The 15,014-nt window shown below is 43.0% G+C and overlaps 1 protein-coding gene across 1 annotated transcript in view; it reads left to right on the top strand.

Moving 5' to 3' along the window:
• slc6a6a (solute carrier family 6 member 6a) overlaps positions 1–15,014 on the top strand; it is a 37,235-nt gene that overhangs the window by 14,163 nt on the left and 8,058 nt on the right. The window contains exons 3-11 of the mRNA XM_072681427.1: positions 638–772; positions 6,075–6,309; positions 7,853–7,985; positions 9,005–9,139; positions 9,366–9,469; positions 9,688–9,812; positions 10,844–10,956; positions 11,920–12,057; positions 12,684–12,786. Of these exons, the coding sequence (XP_072537528.1) occupies positions 638–772; positions 6,075–6,309; positions 7,853–7,985; positions 9,005–9,139; positions 9,366–9,469; positions 9,688–9,812; positions 10,844–10,956; positions 11,920–12,057; positions 12,684–12,786 (1,221 nt within the window). The remainder of the gene's footprint in view (positions 1–637; positions 773–6,074; positions 6,310–7,852; positions 7,986–9,004; positions 9,140–9,365; positions 9,470–9,687; positions 9,813–10,843; positions 10,957–11,919; positions 12,058–12,683; positions 12,787–15,014) is intronic.

The raw sequence follows: 15,014 nt of genomic DNA, 5'->3' as shown, positions 1-15,014 counted from the left end.
GAAGTACATGTCTCCACAGTCCAGGGAAGGCTTTCTGCTAGATTATGACGGAGCATTGCTGTGAGGATTTGATTGCATTGATATCAACAAAAGTGTTAATGAGGTCGGGATGTTGGATGATCACCACTTCACCTCATCCCCAACTCATCCCAAAAGTATTCATTCCATCATTCCAGAGAACAGTTCTTCCACTGCTCCACAGCTCAATGCTGGGGGGCTTTATACACCTCTAGCCCATGCCTGGCATTAGGCAGGGTGCCAATAAGTCCATATTTGTCTGCTCCAGAGTGTTTTATTCTACTGGCAATACTTAAAGTAACTTAAGGTTGCTGAATGCATTCATTAGAAGGGGTGTCCACAAATATTTGGACATATAGTGTACCTTCCTGCAGACTTTGGATTCCTTTTGGACTCCTTAATCCACCCCACCTGACCCAATTAGTAGCCTGATTGGCTGACTGAGGAATTGGAGCATGCAGGGATGTAGCTCTCCAGGAAGAAGGATGGAGACCACTGCTTTTAGTAAGAGGTAGAGGTGGAAGGTGTTGAAGAGATTGCTGGCTGTGACAGTGACAGTTGCTGCTGTATATTGCTGATGTCCCAACATTCTCTCTCCCCCACTCCATCTCTCTTTCAGGTGCATTTCTCATTCCCTACTTCATCTTCCTGTTTGGCGGAGGGCTTCCCGTGTTCTTCTTGGAGGTGGCGCTGGGCCAGTTCACCTCAGAGGGAGGAATCACCTGCTGGGAGAAACTCTGCCCCATCTTCACTGGTGAGAAGAAGAGATCCAAAGAGATAGATGCACAAAGTGGAAGGAGAGAGAGACACACAAAGAGTGGGAGACACAAGTCACCCATGAGATCCATGAGATTTCAGGCTCACTTTGATGCAGCATTTATAAAATAGGTCAACTGTGAAATACTGGAGATCAGAAATCATTTCCTGTATTAACAATGGCCCTGCTGCCGCCTGCTCAGCCCGAGCAGATCAAAGATGAGCTCATAGCCACTGTTCCAACTATTAGATGAATTAAATTTCATGCTTACAGCCACCAGAACAGCCCAATCAACCTGCATACTGATTATTAGATCATTTCAGGGCTGGGACCACAGCACAAAGCAGTTATTTGTGCTGTAGGGTTGGGCATTTGAATCATTTTTGCTGTTCAGATATTCACATTTATGAAACAAATGATAATGAAATAGCTCTAGAATATATGTTTTGTTATTAAAATTGAAATGTGGAAGGTTTCACATTAGCTTATTATGTGCAGATTGTATATGAGATAACTGATCAGTAGATTTTCTGATTTATTGCTGTGTTCAGGTTAGGGCTGGGCGATATGGTAAACATATTACATCATAATATTAAAAGACATTTTCATTTATCACAATATTTTGACATGCAGACACATGCATCAGTAGTGGCAGATTCTTAAAAACTGCTATTTACATACTGAGTACAGTGATTTTATTCAGTGTGTTGCACTCCATCCTATTAATTGGCACTAATTACACTCTCTGTAATGAAATGTACAGTTGATCAGTGTTCTTAAAGCACAGATGATATTTACGATATGTGAGGTCCCACCTCACAACTTACAGGACTTAAAGGCTCTGTTGCTAACGTCTTAGTGCCAGATACTACAGGACAGAGGTCTTGTAGAGTCCATGCCTCAAATGGGGGCCTACTCCATATAAGCGAGGTGGTACTAATGTTATGGCTGATCAGATATGTGCATTCAAAACAAGTGCTGATGCTGGAGTGTGTGTGAGTGAAGGGAAGAGGAGGGGAGGTCTGTAATTGGCCAGTTTGGGTGGTCAGATTGCTCTTTAGCCCTGTGTGGCTTACAGATCTTGAATATGACCTGCTTTCGGTGCCCGAACAGTCTGAGCTGTGTTATTGGCCCAGAGGTTGCTAGGCAACAATAGACGACGCTGTTCTGTCTTTAGAGAGAGCATTGTGAGTCCTGGGGCTCACTTTCTGTGCAATGTTCTGTGTCACTCCCTCATAACACACACACACACACACACACACACACACCTATGCGTGAGTACATGCAGTATATACAAACCTGGTCCTGTCACCTATCCTCTAACACAAGGACACCCATGGTCCTAGCCCCTATTCTCTGCCACACCCACACTCACACACACACACACGCATACACACAGAGAGGCTGACTAATACCCAAACTCCACCAGTCAGCTTCAGATTCGGACATGATGGAATCTCGATCGCCATGGCAACAGCTGCCAGCGATGACTAAGATACATTTGACAATGGGACCTCATCTGTTTGCAGAGTGGGGGACAGAAAGTGATAGAGAGAGACAGAGACATGGATGGAGACACAAAGAGACACAGACAAAATAGCGAGAGGCAGAGCGAGAGAGATAGAGAGAGGATGCTGTATTATAGGGAAAAAAGGGTGTGGCTGGGCTGATGAGTTGATAAAAGCATGACATGCTGTATACACACACACACACACAACACAGACAGCCCCATCTCACCAAATAGGGAACAATAATGTCCCATATGTATTAAATACATATATTCCAATAAGCCATAACATTAAAACCACTGTGAAGTGAATAACATTGATGATCTGGTTCTGTCTAGACGACTGGGTCAGAATCTCCAAAACATCTGGCAGCTCTTGTGGGGTGTTTCTTGGTATGCAGTGATTAGTACCTACCAAAAGTGCTCCAAGGAAGGAGAACCAGTGAACAAGTGACCCAAGACTCACTGATTCTTATGGATGCCCCACCTCACAACTTACAGGACCTAAAGGATCTGCTGCTAATGTTAGTCTTGGTGACAGATACCACAGGACACCTTTAAAGGTCTTGTGGAGTCCATATCTTGATGGGTCAGCGCTGTTTTGGCAGAATGAGGGGGGGCTACACAATAGTAGATGGTTTTAATGTTATGGCTGATCCATGTAAGAACCTATTTTACAAAACAAAAACATTAAGGTGGTCCATTGTGTATTCTGCAGTGTTTAGGATCAGTATCCTGCTGTTGAAGACTACCAGTGAACTACCACTCCAGAGTCTGCACAGGACCCCGAATCAGACATCTTTACACATGCATGCTCTGTGCATTTCCCACAAACACACACACACACACTGTGGAAAAAGGTGTACGTGCATATGTGCAGGGCTGTGTGGCTTTGCCCCACTCCGGCATCAGACCCTCCTGAGCCTCCCTATTTATACTCGTACAGAATCCGTCTGTCTTTCGTTTCACTCTGGGTTCGTGCATTTAGAGATCACTTCGTCCAAACCGAACATTCTGTTGCCTTCCCTCCTACCCAGAGAAAAAAACTAGAGCAGCTGAATGTCCTCACTCACACACACACACACACACACTCTAATGCTCATGCGTCACTCACACACACACACACTTACTCTCTCATTTTGGATTACAAGGGCAGCTGTCATAGCACTTGCTGTGAATGGCGCTGTCCAGGCCGAGTGTGATGCTGTAATTACACCTGGCCTGTTGCCTTTTGGTCGTTCTTGACCTTAAAATACCACTATAACAATGTTTAGAGGTTAGGGCAGAAAGGCCAGTGCCCAACACGTGGCGGGCCTTGGGGCTGAAAATAAAAGGCACAGCTGTGGCCCGGTTATTAACGGCTCTTTCGCCTGCTGGTGGAATGGTCTTTGCTCGACTTGGTCACAGTTTTAACAGAGCGCTCCACATTTCCAGTTTGTCGGTGGAGAGCTATTATCCTGTAAAGTCCTGTTGTTTGAGACAATTTCCCCTCATCTCCAATGGTGGCCAAGATATGTTTGGTGTTTGAGCTGGCTCCCTAGTTTCTGCTCTGGAGCTACAAAGCTAATATAGCTAACGAGTAAAGGACACCAATCATATGCTTACTTTAATCCACATCAAGTTGTTAACTCAAACCCCCTTAACCTCTAGGTTTAATATTCAGTTATTAATCCAAACGCAGAAGCTATTGTGAACTATTTGTAACCGATTGGTTTAGCATATATTGTGGAGTCCCACTGGGTTCTATTGTAGGCCCTATGAAACACTATGAAAAGGTAAACATTCAAGCTTCGAGAAGCTAGAGGACCAGGTGAAGCACCTTGCAACCTTGCATCTCCATATTTGCTGTATTCTAGCCGCTGCCTCTTCCCTACGGTCCCGGCGGTAGAGAACCAAATATAGCACAAAGTAAAGCACCTTGTTTTTTATATTTTTGCTGTACAAAAAATGGACAAAAGGGCAAATATGCAAGCTTCAAGCTTCAAGAATGTGCTTCTGCTGTTTTTTACTTTTCCTCCATGCTTACTTCTTAGATGTGGGGAAAGTTGTGTTTTCTGTAGTGCTAGCTGTAGCTGTTGGTTAAATTTTAACGAGAATAGAACCTAATATAATATTTCACGTCATAAAATAAAATAAAAGGGAAATAAAATAAATGAGAAGTTGACATTTTTTGAGATACAAGGTTTTTGCATGACTGTGACATGACAATAATCAAAGGGTGAAGTGCTTAGGCCAGAGGTTTACTATCTAAATAGTCTGATTTACCTCATTCTTGTGTTGAGAAGTTAAAGACAGTAGAGTGGCGCTCAGCTGTGTTGGGGACTAGTTGAAGTGACTAGTCCCTAAAGAGCCACCTTCACAAGAACCAAATGAACAAGTGGAGAACCAGTGAACAAGTGACCCAAGACTCACTGATTCTTATGGATGCCCCAACTTACAGGACCTAATGGATCTACTGCTAATGTTAGTCTTTGTGACAGATACCACAGGACACCTTAAAAGGTCCATATCTTTAAAGGTCCATATTGTGGAGTCCATATCTCGATGGGTCAGAGCTATTTTGGCAGAATGAGGGGGACCTACACAATATTTGATGGTTTTAATGTTATGGCTGATCCATATAAGTTGGGGAAAGTTGTGTTTTCTATAGTGCTAGCTGTAGGTGTTGGTTGTGTGGTTCTACATATTGTAACAAGAATAGAACCTAATATAATATTTCACATAATAAAAGAAAAGAAAAAGGAAATAAAATAAAATGAGTAGTTGACATTTTTTGCATGACCGTGACAATATGACAATAATCAAAGGGTGAAGTGCTTAGGCCAGAGGTTTACTATCTAAATAGTCTGATTTACCTCATTCTTGTGTTGAGAAGTTAAAGACAGTAGAGTGGTGCTCAGCTGTGTTGGGGACTAGTTGAAGACTAGTCACTTGGGCACACAGTGTCTGCTGCTGGTATAGAAATGAATGTACCCAAGACATGTTTTATAGTGGGTGGGTTCATTCTCAGGATGTTTAGCTTGTGGCGCGAGACACTGGAATCTGAATTGGCCGCAGTGGTCATTTATAACAGTTGACCTTCTGTAAAATCACTTCATGTGTGATAATATCACAAAACTGTGACAATTAGTTATTTATTCAAACATTTCTATGTTTCTATCTTACTTGGGAGTCGATGACAACTGAAGAGTGTTAGAACATGTAAGATACTCTTTATTAACCTGTTAATGAAGAGGCAAAAGTGGCAGTTCCTGCATTTTAATCCGCCCATTTCATTTAGTAGCGTGATTTCTCAAAGCCGCTGTCATGATTATATTTCAGTAAAGAAGAATATGATCAAACCAAGCTGATAATTTGTTGATTTTTATGCCAAACTACCATTTTACCAAGCCAACCTGTTAATATGAGTATACTTCACACTCCAGTTGTCTTCTGTTGTTGGTCTGTTTAAGCTAATCAGTGAATAAAATAGCCGATAACTCTCTGAATTCTGTCCTGTGTGTGGACCCTCGCTCAGAAACTATCACAGTGCATCCAACAACAAAAGCAGCATGGAGCTTCAGTCAGTCATAGAAAACACAGCAGCTCACAGAAGGCTCCAATTCTACATGCTGATCCATCTTACTGAGCAATGTGGACGTACAGCACACCAACTACTCTGAAGGCCAATTTGAATGAGTTAAAGGGGGCATGCAAAAAGTCTCTGAGGGTCATACTGAGCACTATAGGGTTAAAAATGGGAGTGCTCATGAAAAAAAAAAAACACCTTCCTTTGTCCTGTGTGTGTTGTAGGAATCGGCTATGCCTCAATCGTGATCGTGTCCCTGCTGAATATCTACTACATCGTGATCCTGGCGTGGGGGCTGTACTACCTGCTGCAGTGCTTTCAGAGGGAGCTGCCGTGGGCCCGCTGCAGGCATAGCTGGAACACACACAACTGCGTGGAGGACACCATCCGCAAGAACAAAACCCTCTGGCTCTCCGTCAATGCCACCAACTTCACCTCACCTGTCACCGAGTTCTGGGAGTGTGTACCATATTGTTCAGAAGGGTTTTAATGTGGGCATTAAAAAGTTATGGGTGTCCAATGCTTTGAATATTCAAACTGTGCTCTATATCCTTAAAGCCTCTGGGAATGTTGAGTGACGCGGTCAGCACAGCTTAAACAGAAAACTCAGAGCAGAAATATGATAAAACACTTTGGGCGTGGTTGTTCTCACAAATTCTAATGAATATGTGTGACTGACAGCCCTCAATCACTGGCGAGCAACATTTTGCCTATGTTACAATGGCAATGCATGATTTCTCTGGTTACGGTGCTGTATCGCCCAGTCGTGGCTCGAGCTTTAGCTCACCAGGTTTAGCTTTAGGTTTAGGTTGCTCAGACTCGAAGAGAGGGCGTAGCCATGTTAGCCTTGTGATTGGTCACTTTTAGGAATGCCCATTGCACATTGAGGGGACAGCAGTACTTGTGAAATACAGCAGCAGACGTTCATTAGACTTCATAAGACATACTCTGTACATTTAAACTAGGGGCCTTGAGGAGCCTGATTACCTTCATTAGAAAAACTCAGATGTAGGTTTCCAGAGGCTTTAAATGAATAGTTTGACAAATTCAGATGTATACAGTTTTCCTCGCCACTCAAATGTAGTTCAGACGAGGTTAGTGCCTAAAACTAGCCTTTTGGTTTTGCGCTAAAACTACAAGGCAAAGGGAAGCTTATACTATACGTATACCTCCGTCTATAGAGTTACACACTTTCCTCAGCAAACGTCAGACACCCAAAATGTCTTGACTGACACCTTGTCCTGAAAGTAAGCGACACTATTAAACATAAAGGTGCTACAAAGGGTTCTTTGAGCAGTGCCATAGAAGGACCCTTGAAAAATCATTTGTATAAGAGATGAGAGAGAGTATTAAGAACCTTTAAGGAACCTACACTTGATTTTGTACTAGTTTACAGGTTCTACTTCTTTCTTTTAAATATTTAAGATCCATAACCACGCTCAAAACCCACTAAAATACACTAGCTCTGACTAAAAGTGTGTAAAAATACTGTGGCATGATGGGAAATGTAGTGCCTGTAGCAACTGTGCATGGTGTGCGGTGTAGTTCTGTTCAAAAACCATGATAAAATTGACTTTCTCTAATGCTGCCCCTGGTTTAGATGTGAAGATTGGTGGCAGACAGTAGTTCATTTTGTGTTGTATTTAAACCCTGACCACTAGATGGCAGTGTTGTACTCTGTACTGTCTTCAGATCCCACTGTTTTGATTACATAGACTTTACCTTTTACTCAAATTTTTTTATGCATACGTTGTTTTTTTTTAGACTATAAAAGTATTTCGTTACAGTATCAATATATCAATTTATCGAATCGAAACCCCTCTATATTGCCAGTACACGGCCCTAGTGATGCTCCGTTTTAGCACCTGCTTTCTGTTAGGAGAAGACGTAAGAGGAAAACTGCGTACGGAGATGTTTCCTGTCCTTCAAATATAATAGCTCTCTCCCAGTGTCTCTCCCTCTCTTTTTCTCTATTGACCTCGTGCTGTGCTCTGCCCCTCAGGCGTAACGTCCTCAGTCTTTCGTCTGGCATTGATGAGGTGGGCGAGCTGAAGTGGGATCTCGCCCTCTGTCTGCTGGCCGTCTGGGTCATCTGCTTTTTCTGCATCTGGAAAGGAGTGAAATCCACTGGCAAAGTGAGACAGTGGGAGAGAGGGAGGGAGGGAGGAAGGTATGGTGGGATGAGAATGGGCTACAGATAAAGGGATAGAGGGATAAATTAGAGAGGGATGAGTCTATGTGTGTGTGTGTGTGTGTGTGTGTGTGTGTGTGTGTGTGTGTGTGTGTGTGTGTGAGTGTGTGTGCCTTTTAATCAGAAGTGATACTGCAGCCGGTAAATCAGCAGAATGTAGAACAGCCTGTGTTCAGAAATGTGATTTCTGTGATTTCATGCTGCTTTTATAGCTGAACTCAATTCAGTTACTGTAAGATTGATTTGATTCATAATGCTGCAGTTTATTTATTATAATATTTAATATCTCTCTCACGCTCTCTCTCTCTCTCCCTCCGTCGCTCCCTCGTCCTTCCTTCCTTCCTTCCTTCCTTCCTTTCTTTCTCCATTCTTTTCTTTCTTTCTCTCTCTCTCTCTCTCTCTCTCTCTCTCTCTCATCCTTTCTTTTTCTCTGTCTCTCGTCCTTCCTTCCTTTCTCTCTCTCATCCTTCCTTTTTTCTCTCGTCCTTCCTTGCTTCCTTTCTCTCTCTCATCGCTCTTTCTCTCTCTCTCTCGTCTTTCTTTTTCTCTCTCTTTCTTTCTCTCTCTTTCTCTCTCTCTCTCTCTTTCTCTCTCGTCTTTCTTTTCTCTCTCTCTTTCTCTCTATCTCATCCTTCCTTTCTTTCTTTCTTTCTTTCTTTCTTTCTTTCTTTCTTTCTTTCTCTTTTTCTCTCTCTCTTGTCCTTCCTTCCTATCTCTTTCCCTCTCTCTCTTTCTCTCTCTCTCTCTCTTTCCCTCTCTCTCTCTCTCTCTCTCTATCTCTCTCTCTCTCTCTCTCTCTCTCTCTCTCTTGCTCTCTTTCTTCTTTTGGACTCTATCTTTTTGTCTCCATCTCTACTCTCTTTCTTCCCTTTCTTTTTCCCCATCTATTTCTTTCTTTCTTTCTTTCTGACGTTTCTCTCTCTCTCTCTCTCTCTCTCTCTCTCTCTCTCTCTCTCTGTGTAGGTGGTGTATTTCACTGCTACATTTCCATTCCTCATGCTCATCGTGTTGTTGGTGCGTGGGGTGACTCTGCCTGGTGCTGCCGAGGGCATCAAGTTCTACCTGTACCCCGACCTGAGCCGCCTGCAGGATCCCGAGGTACACACTCGTCTCAAGTTGCGAAAGCATTGTTAGCTTTGGTGTTTAAAATAGCATTTTTCAGTGAAGTATCATAATCTCTCTCTCTCTCTCTCTCTCTCTCTCTCTCTCTCTATTCCCCTCTCTCTCTCTCTCTCTCTCTCTATTCCTCTCTCTCTCTCTCTCTCTCTCTGTCTATCTATTTATCTATCTATATATCTCGCTCTCCCTCTCTCTCGCTCTGCAGGTGTGGATTGATGCAGGGACTCAGATCTTCTTCTCTTATGCTATTTGTCTTGGTGCAATGACTTCGCTGGGGAGCTACAATAAGTACAAATATAACTGCTACAGGTAGGCCTGTGTGAGCGCCGGCCGGTCAGTTTCAGGACCACAGCACTGTACTGCGCTGTTAATGCTGCTCCCACTGATTCCTAACACTGCAGCGGACGCTCTTGGCCCTGTAGAGTGTTCTTTACATGTGCATTTCAGTTGCTAAGGATGTGCTCAGGTTCACTGAAGACCTCAGTGTTGCAGTAACACAGCACTAACGTGTGTGGGTTTGTGCGTAGGGACTGCTTGCTGCTTGGATGCCTGAACAGCGGGACCAGCTTCGTGTCTGGCTTTGCCATCTTCTCTGTGCTGGGGTTTATGGCCCAGGAGCAGGGCGTGGCCATCGCTGATGTGGCCGAGTCAGGTATGCTCAAGGATCAAAGGGCAGCAAATCTTATCTTGGGAAATTAGGGCAGATCACGGTGGCCTCAAGGGCATGCAGCAAAACAACTGTTGAGGAAGTTAAACAGCTGAAATGGGTGAAGTGCAATAACAAATAAAAGGGTCCCAGGAGCAGGAGCTGTGGATCTACCAGACTGTAGCTTTGACCATTCAATAAAATATTTAGACAATGCAAGCGTTTGGAAGCCAACACTAACTTGCTCTAGTGTAAGGAGTGTAAAGACTTTTTCCATATAATAAAAGCAAAATTACATCGCTACAAAATTTTTTTTAACCTCTTAAACAGCCTATGGCCCGCCGGTGAGCCGAAACTGTTATTACAAACTTCTATTAGCAAAGAATAGCCCCACCAGTTTGTAGTCCCAGAAGTCCCAGTACATAATAAGCCTTGAAGTGTTAAAGAGCTAAAACTAGGAGCTATTTCCATGTACCGAACTCTCCTTATTCAGCTATGCCAAGATACACTGTATGGACAAAAGTATTGGGACATCAGGGGTATGAAAAAAGAGAGGCTTTCTACTACATTCTGGAGCATTGCTGTAAGGATTTGTTTACATTCAGCAACAAGCGGTCATGGTAGTGAGGTCAGGATGTTGGATGATCACCACCCTACCTCATCCCCAGCTCCCCAACCCATCCCAAAACTATCGGATAGAGCTCCACCATCCATCATTCCAGAGAACACAGTTCTTCCACTGCTCCACGGCTCAATACCTGGCATTAGGCACAGTGCCAGTAGGTCTTATTCTTTTGGCACTACTTCTGTAATATGGGGATGTCTTTAAAGTAAAGAATCAGATATGTGTTCCACAGGTGTTAGATTCTGTTCTGCATGAACATTTTCATCTAATGGGAGTAAGAAGTCGGAGGCCTAGTATCAAAGGGAATATGAAAAATGCCATAAGCTGTTCATAAACACTCAAATATGAAGGCAGATGTGATGTGGGTATGTTGCAGTGTTTATTGGTATGTAATTCAGGGTGTCTCCCTCAGGTCCTGGACTTGCCTTTATCGCATATCCAAAGGCAGTTACTATGATGCCACTGCCCACTTTTTGGGCTATACTCTTTTTCATCATGCTTCTGCTGCTGGGCCTAGACAGTCAGGTTAGTCCCTACCACACACACACACACACACACACACACATACACACATATATATATATATATATATATATATATATATATATATATATATACACACTTATGCTTGTATGCCCTAATGCTACACACATATACGCATTCCTCTGCCATACCAGTGTCATAGAGAAAAGCAGTAACCATGTATATGAGCTCTAATGTGTGTTGATGGAAAGTGCATGTAGGTTATGACAGGCAGGCATAACTCTGTTAATGTGGCACGGAGTCAGTGTGGATATGAAATATCTAGTGTGGGGATAATCCTGTGCATAGACAGTGGCCTGTTATATTTAGGACTGGCTTCAGTTAGTTGCATTGCCTGAGATGTGCTGAAAAGCCGAATGTGTGGCAGGTCTGATTACACTGTGATTTTACAGTTTGTACAGTAGAACACACTAACACCCCCACACACACACGCACACAGCTGGGCATTGTATTGCTATGCTTCTGAAGACCTAATAAGAACTGATTCAAGTTATACTGCTGTAAAATGACATGAAATCTACTTCTAATATTTTAATATTCGGAATTAATTATTAATAGTGATAATTAATCTAAGATTTTGACCTTGTTGTGGTCTAGTCTTGTTCATAGAAAAGCAACTGAACCTCACAAGTGGGAACTCGACAGTATGACCTTACCTGGGTGGATATTTGATCCTGTGCTCAGCTAAAAGTGCAGTGGATCAGATTTCATTGTAATTTTAAGCTTTCTCACACCTTCCGTTCCTACAAACTGTGAAGACACACACACACACACACACACACACACACAAACCCACACAAACACAAACACACTGTTAGTTTATGTAAGGCTGACCCACCCAACACACACCAACACAGAATCATCAGCGTGAAGTGAATCTGAGTAACTGAACTGTAAACTGTGTGTGTGTGTGTGTGTGTGTGTGTTTGTTGTGTGTGTCCACAGTTTGTAGAAGTGGAGGGTCAGATCACCTCACTGGTGGACCTGTACCCATCCCTCCTAAGGAAGGGATACCGGAGAGAGATCTTCATCGCTGTCATCTGTGTCATCAGTTACCTGGTGGGACTCACTATGGTCACTAAAGTAAGAACATTTTCTGTGTGTGTGTGTGGGGGGGGGGGGGGTGTATGCATTTACATGTGGGTGTTAGGGGTGTAACATTGCGTGTACACTCACCCAGTAAAATTAACTGCCGACAGTAAAGGTGATCAGATAAGAGCAACTGACTGCACAAGCTCAGTTCCTTAACAACTTCGAAGTACATTAAATGGACAAAAGTATTGAGACACCTGCTCATTCACTGATGATCACCACTTCACCTCATCATTCCCAACTCATCCCAGAAGTATTGGGTGGAGCACCATCCATCATTCCAGAGAACACAGTTCTTCCACTGCTCCACGGCTCAATGCTGGAGGGCTTTATACCCCTCTATATACCCCTCTATAGGTTTATGTTGATCTGCTCCAGATTCTATTGGCAGCACTTCTCTACAGAAACTAGACAAGCTGTGTGTGTGCATTTGCACATTTGTGTCAGCAATGAGTGCAACTTAAAAAGGCTGAATGTATTCATTAGAAGGGATGTCCACAAATATTTGGACAGATAGTGTATATTACAAGGATATGCTATGTCATATGTGTAGGAATGACATGTCTCTCTCTCTCTCTCTCTCTCTCTCTCTCTCTCTCTCTCTCTCTGTGTTTCAGGGTGGCATGTATGTGTTCCAGTTGTTTGATTACTATGCAGCCAGCGGTGTGTGCCTTCTCTGGGTTGCATTCTTTGAATGTGTGGCAGTAGCCTGGGTTTATGGTGAGTCCACATACACACACACACACACACACACACACACACACATGTCCATCACTCTGCAGGCTGTGTGTGTGATAGCACAAGAGTCAGAGCACAGTGTGTCCTGCCTTTATATCTGTGTGGGAGAGGTAACTGAACCAACAGTTAGTCATCTTGATAATGTACTCCGAGCAGCACACACACTCACACACACAGGCTCACACACACAGACTCTCAGACTTACACGCTCTTACACACACACACACACACACACACACACACACACACACACACACACACACATCAATCACTGAGGTTGGCAGTAAATTTGAATGTGACCTTCTCATTGAAGAACCACGAAAGTGAAGAGTCTTCTATCTCCACACACACACACACACACATACACACACACACACACACACACACACACACACACTGCATTGTATTCCTGGAATTGTCAGTGTTGTGGTTTAAAAACTGTGTTTGGTGCATAAACACTCCACTCATGTGGGCGTTCTCTGCTTTCATACTTCAGGCTGCGCTCTCTCTCTCCCCCTCTCTCTCTCTCTCCCTCTCCCCCCCCCCCCTCTCTCTCTCTCTATCTACCTATCTCTCTCTATCACTCGCTTTTTCTGTCTTTCAGTTACCTTCCTCTCTCTCTCTCTCTCTCTCTCTCTCTCTCTCTCTCGCTCTCTCTCTATCTCTCTTTATCACTCGCTTTTTCTGTCTTTCAATTCCCTTCCTAACTCCCTCTCTCTCTTTCTCTCTCGCTCTCTCTCTCTCTCCATCTCTCTCCGTTTTCCTCATTCTCTTTCTCACTCATTCTTTCTCTCTATCCCTCATCATTGTTCTTACTCTCCCTCTATCCCTCTCCTTCTCTCTTTCGCTTTCTCTCTCCATCGCTGTCTCCCTATCCTTTGTTTCTCCCCATCCCCTGTCTCTCGCTCTCTGTCCCCTCTTTCTGTCCCTCTTTCCCTAGTTCTCTCTCCCTCTCGCTCTCTCTTTCTGTCCCTCCCCTGCCTCTCTTTTTCTTTACCCCCTCTCTCTTTTTCTCCCTTTCTCTCATCTCCCTCGTTCTCCCTCTCTCGCACCCCTCTCTTTCTATCCCTCTATCTGTCCCTCTCCCTACTTCTTGCTCTTTCTCTCTCTCTATCTCTTAGGACCATTTTTTATCCCTCTGCTTCTCTCTTTCTCTCTTTACCTCTCTCTCTCTCTCTCTCTCTCTCTCTCTCTCTCTCTCTCTCTCTCAGTCCCTCACCCTCTCTCTCTCTCTCTCTTTCAGTCCCTCACCCTCTCTCTCTCTCTCTCTCTCTCTCTCTCTCTCTCTCCTGCTGTCTTGTCAGTGTACTCATGCTGAGTAGGACAGTAATTGGGTATGTTAATAATGACCTATAAAGCACTCTTACATAATCATGGTTTGTCGTCTCCTGCTGGATCTGCTCAGTGTTGATATTTTAGTCATATTTTGAAATATTTGAGCACAAACGCTTCTTAGGCTGATGGGTTTTATTGTTGCTGTTGTTTTCAGTTCACTACACAAACTATTTACATGAATAACCATGTTTTGCACTCCTTGTAAGTGTATTATGTAAAAATTGTACCAGTCACTCTGGTCTGTATGGTTCACGCAGTCTTATGCAAAAGCTAATCAAATATGAAATGCAATATTTTCAGCACGTACTTAAGCATCGTTAGTCTGCTTTTCATAACAGAGAAGTCAGTAATGAATCACTTTGGCCTGTACAAAAGTTTGGACACCATAATTGTTTAGCAAATCCGACCCAAGATATGTCAGTGTATCTCACCAGTTCCCTGTCTCTTTAAACATTGTACAGTTGCTCAGCAAACATGAGCTCCTCTAAGCAGCTGTCTAAAGATCTGAAAAAGAAAGTAATGCACGCCCACAAGGCTGAAGAACACAAGAAAACCAGCCAAGCATGTATTTAGCACATATATAGAATATATAGAATGTACACTCCATAAATAAACATTCAATAAAAGAAAATACATTTAGAACAAACAAAGAAAAAACTTGAAAAATGTACATATATATATAAAAATTATGAATATAGCAAAGTGGCATATTGGTAATAACTGTGACAATAAATATGGAAAATTATTGCACCAAAGTTATTGCACACGTTAAAATTTAATTACAGAATAAACAGTATAATTATATACTATATACTATATTATATACAAATATGAACAGTATAATTTGAGTATTTCACAGCTGAATCCTAGTGTCA

This window comes from Salminus brasiliensis, chromosome 6 (assembly GCF_030463535.1).
Source record: "Salminus brasiliensis chromosome 6, fSalBra1.hap2, whole genome shotgun sequence".
Taxonomy (NCBI): Eukaryota; Metazoa; Chordata; class Actinopteri; order Characiformes; family Bryconidae; genus Salminus; species Salminus brasiliensis.
This window is presented reverse-complemented; position numbering and strand designations above follow the sequence as displayed.